The 7963-nt window shown below is 35.4% G+C and overlaps 1 protein-coding gene and 1 gene segment (V, D, J or C); one reads left to right on the forward strand and one right to left on the reverse strand.

Moving 5' to 3' along the window:
* mybpc2b (myosin binding protein Cb) overlaps nt 1-2616 on the forward strand; it is a 30672-nt gene extending 28056 nt beyond the window's left edge. For both annotated transcript variants that reach the window (XM_081352370.1, XM_081352371.1), the window contains 2 exons: nt 448-634; nt 2046-2616. In XM_081352370.1, the coding sequence (XP_081208496.1) occupies nt 448-634; nt 2046-2068 (210 nt within the window). In that variant the 3' untranslated portion in view covers nt 2069-2616. The remainder of the gene's footprint in view (nt 1-447; nt 635-2045) is intronic.
* Nucleotides 1-7963, reverse strand: part of LOC308682903 (Ig kappa chain V region 4135-like) — a 1009768-nt gene that overhangs the window by 63692 nt on the left and 938113 nt on the right.

The following is a 7963-nucleotide window of genomic DNA, read 5'->3' on the forward strand; positions in this document are numbered from 1 at the left end:
TCAATTAAAAAAACATTATTTTCTATCAGCCAGTGATAGAAATTTGTCTTAGGTTAAAAGGCTCACATATACACAGTACAATCACACACATCTTCACAAAACACAACTAATACAAAGAAAGTACCTTACAAATACACTCTCAGAAAAAAAGGCACAAAAGCTATCACTGTGGCAGTACCTTTTCAAAAGGTACACCTTTAAAGTCCCATTTAAGTCCCTCAAAGGTACATATTGGTACCAAACGTGTACATATTAGTACCTAAATGGTACATATTAGAACCCTTTTGAAGGGTACTGTCCCAGTGACAGCTTTTGTATCTTTTTTTCTGAGAGTGTATGTAAATAAATAAAGGCTTAAATACAATATACGAATACAACTTTTTAGTCTTATTTGAAATAGAAATTGCAGTAGGAATTACAGCTTGACCTCTTTGTGTTTCTGTCCAGCCGAAGATTATCTGGATGAAGAACAAGATGATAATAGGCGACGATCCAAAGTTCCTGATGCAGAATAACCAGGGCGTTCTGACGCTCAACATCCGCAAACCCAGCACCTTCGACAGTGGAAAATACTCTTGCAAGGCTGTAAACGACCTCGGAGAAGATGAGGTGGAGTGCAAATTGGAAATCAAAGGTAATATACTCTGTGGAAACCTTGTTGTCATATATATAAACTTAACAAACATACTAAATAATGCCTTAATAAAAATATAAAAAGGTTTATGGGCAGGGTTAGGAGTTAGAAAATATCATTAGCTCAGTGTTAAACCCATATTATTCAATGAAAATTCCCCACCGTGATAAACAGACGTGTGTAGGAACAAGAGCTGATTGTTTTAAAAGCAGCGCTTCAGTGTTTCACTAGAGGGCGCATGTAGAACGAGTCAATGCTTCCTTAATTAAACTGCTGTGTCATGTTTTCTGACATTCTTGTGTCACCAGTTAAACATTATCACTGGGAAAACCTCTGTAAAACATTAGAATATGTCATCAGACAACATTCAGATGGAAAGTTACATGGCACAGACAAAGAATACGAACAAACAATGAAGTTACGCAACCTGACGTCTCTAGGGCTAGTTTTCAAGTCATTGCCTGAGGAGAATGAATACATTTAAGGTGATTTAATGTATATGTCATTCTGGCTTCCACACAGAATTCAAACAAGCTTTAGATGCGGGAAACTAACTAGATGCGTTATGGATTTCCTCCCACGCAACATGTTACAGAAAGATAATTAAAGCGGGAAAGTCATACTGAATTTCACATGTCTCTTTTTAGTAATGCCACTGGCTGGCGTAATGTGGAGCATTTAAAACAGCACATTATCATCGTGCTACATCTGAATTCTGTGTGCAGAACACACAAACTAGATATTATCCACATTTCCTGCTCATTCCATCCACTTATCATCACAATTTACAGTTAGATGTTCACAGGCCACTTACTAATCATAGATCCTTAATCTGTTTATAATATAAGTAGTTTACCCAGATTAAAAAATGGCATTGATTATATTAATTAGAAGACACTCATTTACCTGTTTTGATGGCCAAGACAACGTGTATTAAAATGTGATGATGTGAAAATGAGAAGTTTGTCACCTAGTATTAATTGGTGTTGAGGTCCAGGTCATATTTATTCCCCAAAATAAAAGGAAAATATATTTCAAAATATATATATAATCATAATATTTATATTATTTTCATGACAATTAAATAAATGACATTTATATATATATATATATATATATATACATATTTATTTAAAAAAAAATCAAATTATTGTAATGCAAAAAAAATCTCATTACATTCTTATTCTCATTACTCTATAAAATCATCCTAAATTAGCATAAATTAAATGCAGTACACCAGATACTACCATGATATACACTTTTGATATGCACTCAATTTACATAATATATCATTTCATGAGTAATGAGAATGCTATTTCTTCCACATAATTGGTTGAAAGGTTTTGGGTGACGGCATATCATATCTCACATTCTCTCTCTCTTTCTCTCTCTCTCTCTCTCTTGAACTCAGCCCGGCCGATAGAGAAGGAGTAGGATGAACGGAAGCAGCGGAGATGAAATGGATCGGAAACGACACTGAATATGATCGGCCTTAAACTTATGTTTTACAGTCATTTGTGTTTGCCAGGCTCATGAAATGACTAACGGCGGCTCACGTGGTGTTAAACTCTCGCTCTGGTTTTGTAGCTTTTGAAGGCTTTGAATAAACGCTCGGTTGACTGCATTAAGCCCCAGTGAGAAGTATTTTTATCAAAACTATAGCAACCGCTGACGTTGATCAATTATGCATGTTCAAAAACAATGGCTTTAATGGGGACTGAAAACAGAACCTTCCTTTCAACATATATCCTCTTCATAAATGATTTTAGGGTTAAAACAGGTGATCAATTACCTTGGTTTTGCTGATCTACGTTATTATTGATAGCAGTTACATACCTTAATGATAACTGAATTTAATCACGTCAAATGGAATTGTGCTTTCATTTTGCTCCACACTATCTGGACTCCAAACTGCACTGTATATGTAACTTGTATCTGCATTTGTTGTGTTTCAGGACAGAAAATAAACTATTTTATGGCAACTGCACCATCACTGATTTCACAGCACAACTGCAGAGTAAGAAAAAGCACACACCTAAACACGTAAACTATGCGCATATTTCCAAAGCCCACTAACCAACAATATTATAGATCTGTTAATCGCTTTATAATAAAAAGAGTTACCCAAATTAAAAAAAAGGCCACTAATTGCACTGAGTATATAAATTAAAAGACATTAATTGACTTGTTTTGATGGCCAATGAAATGTATTAATATTAAAGTCCAGGTCATATATATATATACAGATGTGTGTGTGTGTGTGTATATATATATATAAAATTACAAATTAATTATATAAATGAATTATTTTGTAATAATATATGTATAAATAATTATAAATAATAAATAATATTTACAAAAAATATATAAACAGTTTTTAAGGTTTTGTAATTTTATAATTATATATATATACAAAACATATATAGAGAGTTTTTAATGTTTTTGTCATATATATATAATTTTTTTTTATAAATGTATATGTATCAATTACTATATATATATATATATATATATATATATTCAAAAAAAATGATATATATATATATAAACCGTTTTTTATGTTTTTTCAAATTACATATATATACAAAAGTAATCCTAGTACAAATAAAACATTGTCATTTCAGTTTGACTTGGCCAATTTACTGTATTAATTTGCATACATCGTTGCATGCAGTTGTGCTCAGCCACTTGGTGCTGCTGAGGCAATGCTGTAAGACCCGTCACCATAGTTTCTGGAGGTTTCCATGGCAACTGAGCCACTATATATCAGCCGAGATGGAGGGAGAACAGCGGAGGGGAGCAGAGAGGTGAGCTTTGGAAAGCAAAGGGGAGGAGAAAGCCAATGAGGGGAGAGTCAGACAGCAGGGGAAAGGAGGAAAAAAACACTGGCATGTCTTCAGAGACAATAAATACATGCATGTTAGAAAGAGAGAGAGAGAGCGGGCTATTTTCAGCCCGTGGTTGTCATGGAAACAGAGGCCTCGCTACTGATGCAGACGTTCAGTGCTCACAGATGCTCGGCACTTGAATCTGATTAACAACAACTGGCGATAACTATTCGATATATATCAAATGTAACAAGCCAACATAAACACTACGACCTTAGTGTAGAGATAACTGCAAACGTTATAAAGCACGGCAAACATCTCAGATTGCATGAAGCATCCCAGAGATGCAGTTTGCACTGATGTAGACACAGTCAGAAAGCATCTGTCATTGGGAAATGAGACCGTGGAGAAATACAGTAACGCATACAGTCAGTCAGTCAGCGCGCGGCATCATTGCAGATGATTTCCATGAGTGCAAACACTATATGCTGATGCTCCATCACTGTTTTCAATCACATGATTACCAGCACCCCCTCACTCCTCTCTGAAGGACAGAGGGTTTCCCACATTTCACAGTTGCTATGGAAACGCTGCAGCCAGAGCGGGGAGTGTGTGCAGGAAGTGTGTGTCGTATAGGTGAGGCCACAGGAAGACGGCGACGTGTGCACATCCACTTTAGCTTTACATTACTGCTCAAAAGTTTGGAATAATCGTGATTTTTGAGCCTCTCCAAGGCTGCATTTATCTGATAAAAAAATGCTGTAAAAATGTGAACTATTTTTACAATTTTAAACAGCTGTTTTCTGTGTGAATATATAGTAAAGTGTAATTTATATCCTGTGATCAAAGCTGAGTTTTCAGCATCATTACTCCAGTCTTCAGCGTCACATGATCCTTCACAAATCATTCTACATTCTCAATCAACATTTCTGATTATTATCAATGTTGGAAACGGTTCATATTTACGTGGAAACCGTGATATATTACCATACAAAGTTTAATGTAAGATTTAAAAAAAAGAAAGAAATAATTTAATGTTTATTCAGCAAGGATGCATTCAATTTATCAAAGTGACACATTTATAATGTTACAAAAGATTTAGATTTCAAATGAATTCTTTTGAACTTTCTATTCATCAGTAGCCTGGGAAAACCCAGACAACTTCCGGCAAATTTAGATTTGCTCTGCAAGTAGTCTGGCAAAGAGCCCATTCAAGCCCATTTCTAATCCGTCCAAATCGCGGCACCAATCAGAAACGTTGAGGCGGGCTTTACACGATGACGATCGCTCTGATTGGTTTTAGGTCTATCCAGTTGCACCCAGAGGCATTTGAGCGACGTCCATTGGTGAAGCGCACCAACTTTTAAATGCATTATTATATTCAAATTACAAACACATGAGGAGAGTCTCCATGAAAGACCCACTGGCAGATGAACGTGCTACTACATTTCTCTCCGAAACGGTAGGAAATTAAATTAGATTTAATAGAGGATTTTAACTGTGACACGATGATTGACAGGGCAGTTTACGTGACAGGATGCACGCGACAGATCCGTCCGATAAAGATGACGAAGTAGTATGTCCCAAAGCTTGCCTACTTTTTTGCTGCACATTCAAAAGTAAATACCTTTTCTTCACAAAAAGAGTACATACTTTTATGGCGTAGTGTAACTTAGGATGCAGCATACGGCTTTACACGATGACGATCGCTCTGATTGGTTTTAGGTCTATCCAATTGCCCCCAGAGGCATTTGAGCGACGTCCGTTGGTGACGCCCCTTTGGAAATGAGTTATTAATGAAGCTTTGCCAGACCATAACTCAGTTACTACTGAGAATGGTCTGGTTTTAACCAGGCTAATTCATCAGAGAATCCTGAAAAATGTAGCACTCTTTTTAGCATTGATAATATTCAGAAATGTTTCTTGAGCATTAAATCATCATATTAGAGTGATTTCTGAAGGATCATGTGACACTGAAGACTGGAGTAATGATACTGAAAATATAGTTTTGATCACATGAATAAATGACATTTTGCAATATATTCACTTACTGTAGAAAACAGCAATTTTAAATGTTAAAACATTTCACGGTATTACGGTTTTTACTGTATTTTTCATCAAATAACTGCAGCCTTGGTGAACATAAAATAATCGTAATTATTCCAAACTTTCAACCGGTAATCTAAATGTCATATTCCAAATGACTTGTTTCTTTGGTCAATCAAAGCATTCTGCTGCCAAATATTCTAGTATAATGACGCTAAACTCTACAGTTCACCGAGCTTAATTTCTCTCAGAATCATTTACACTTGAATCGGTTCATATAGTAGCTGTGTAATAAGTGGGACCATGTACAGTCATCCGGTCATTATCCCAAACTAACCCGGCCGCTCTATGGCGTGTATTTTGCGGTATTGACTGTACACGTGTGTGTCTGAGAATCAGAGGCTTGATGTGGGTCGCAAGGTCACGGTAACATCTGTTGAATACAAATAATAAAATGCAACTTACTGTAAACATGCATAGTTAGGAGAGCAAAATAAGGTCACGCTTTAGTTTAGGGTCCAGTTCTCAATATTAACTACATCTTCGTGTATTACTGCTTCTCAATAGTAAGTAAGGTAGTTAAGTTTAAGTATTGGGTAGGTATTCATGCAGAATAAGGCATTAATATGTGCTTTATAAGTACTAATAAACAGCCAATATCCTAGTGATATGCATGCTAATAAAAAACTAGTTAATAGCGAGAATTGGACCCTAAACTAAAGTGTATTGCAATGAGGATAAATATGGTTTGTACACCATTTGTTTTGTGCTGGCGAAACCAGATTCAAAGACGAGCCAAAGAAATCATAAGATCAGTTTTCTCATTCAGCCAGTGTCCTCCTCCAATTTTATGTGTGCATTTCATGGCAATATTTCAGTGTTTGGCTTTTAGTTTTCAGTTTAGGACATTTTAGTATGATGAATAATTGTCCTGTGTTGGCTCTGGGTCTTGAATAACAGCCAGTTGATTTACTCATCTAGAAACTGCAGAAAGAAATAACTAAAGAAAGAAATTGTGCTTTAAGCAATTTTACCATTTGCTCTGCTGTTGAATCAGACCACGCCCTCTTTTCAAAACCCCTCCCTCCACAGACATGAGTCACATCCAGACAGCATTACTGATTGGCTAAAAAAAAGGCACAGGCCACTCCCCTTTCTTTGCTGTTTACAGAGTCTTAGGCTGTGCAACACTTTCACAAATATCTCAGGTTATGGATTGTTGTCAGCAGCTTTAATCAAAGTTGAGCATAAAGACACACAGTCAGAGTTCTAAAGCCAAAATGTCCATGTTTTATTGGTAAAGAGCGTCTGTGTAGCGAATGGCATAGTGCAGAGGCTCAACACGCACAGTTAAGCATTTGCCACAACCTTTGACCCGGAACTGATGGCCAACCAACTATAGCTCTTCACAGCCGAACCACACAGCATCAACAAAGAAACCAAATCAACTAAAAAATACTCAGTACAAATAAATAGGTAAACAGATGAAGAACAAAGCCGATATCAGCAGTGCTGTATGTTTCTTTTTTTTAATGCAAAAAAGATTAATTCTAAGTTTTTTCTTTTTTTTTTCGTTTTTTTTTTTTTTTCTTGAGGAGTTTGTTGTTCTAAAGACAGAATAAGAGAAATATATGAGTGAATCTCACAAAACCTGCAAAGAACTGGTTTCGGGTCAAATTTCACCCCAAAATCTTATTTTAGTTTGTTTAATAATAGTGAGAATAAAACCCATTATTATTATTATTATTTTTTTTTTTGCAATGTGTCATTTTCATAACAGATTTTTTTTCTTTTCTTTTTTTCTCGGACAATTTCTCAGAAAAAAGGAGAGAATAATAATTATTCTCAACATTGCAAAAAAGAAATATATATATATATGTGTGTATTTTTAATGTATGATTGTAGTACTTATACAAAATGTTTATTTATTAAAGCACACACAGAAAATTGGAAATTACAAACAAAATATCAAGATTTTAATAATAATTAGTAGGAAAATTAGTTAAAAATGCCACAAAGCAAAAAAAAAAAAAAAAAAAAAAAAAAACAGCATTATTTTTCTATATGCACAATATGATGATACTGTGGTGAAATTTGACCTGTTTTCATGGGATTCACCCATAAATAGAAGGAGAGAGAAATGCAGATAGTTTCCAAAAAGCTTAGTTCTGTTTCAAATCCTGAAGAACGCGTGTTCTGCTCATGGTAAGTCAAAAAATAGAGAATATTTACATCTTTAGATTATATACATGGCAATATATGAACACATGGTCAGTGTGAGAACGTGATAGAGAGATACGGAGAGAGAAAGACCCACCACATCGAGAGTCTACAGTGATGAAACTGCTTCATAATACAATCTTTCTGCGCTGATTCAGAAACAGCTTCCATGCCTCGTCTTAAAACACACTGCAACAAGGATCTCAGCCTCAGTGTCTTCATCTCACAGCCAGTG

The sequence above is a fragment of the Scardinius erythrophthalmus genome, assembly GCF_964197995.2.
Source record: "Scardinius erythrophthalmus genome assembly, chromosome: 22".
In the NCBI taxonomy this organism is placed as follows: domain Eukaryota; kingdom Metazoa; phylum Chordata; class Actinopteri; order Cypriniformes; family Leuciscidae; genus Scardinius; species Scardinius erythrophthalmus.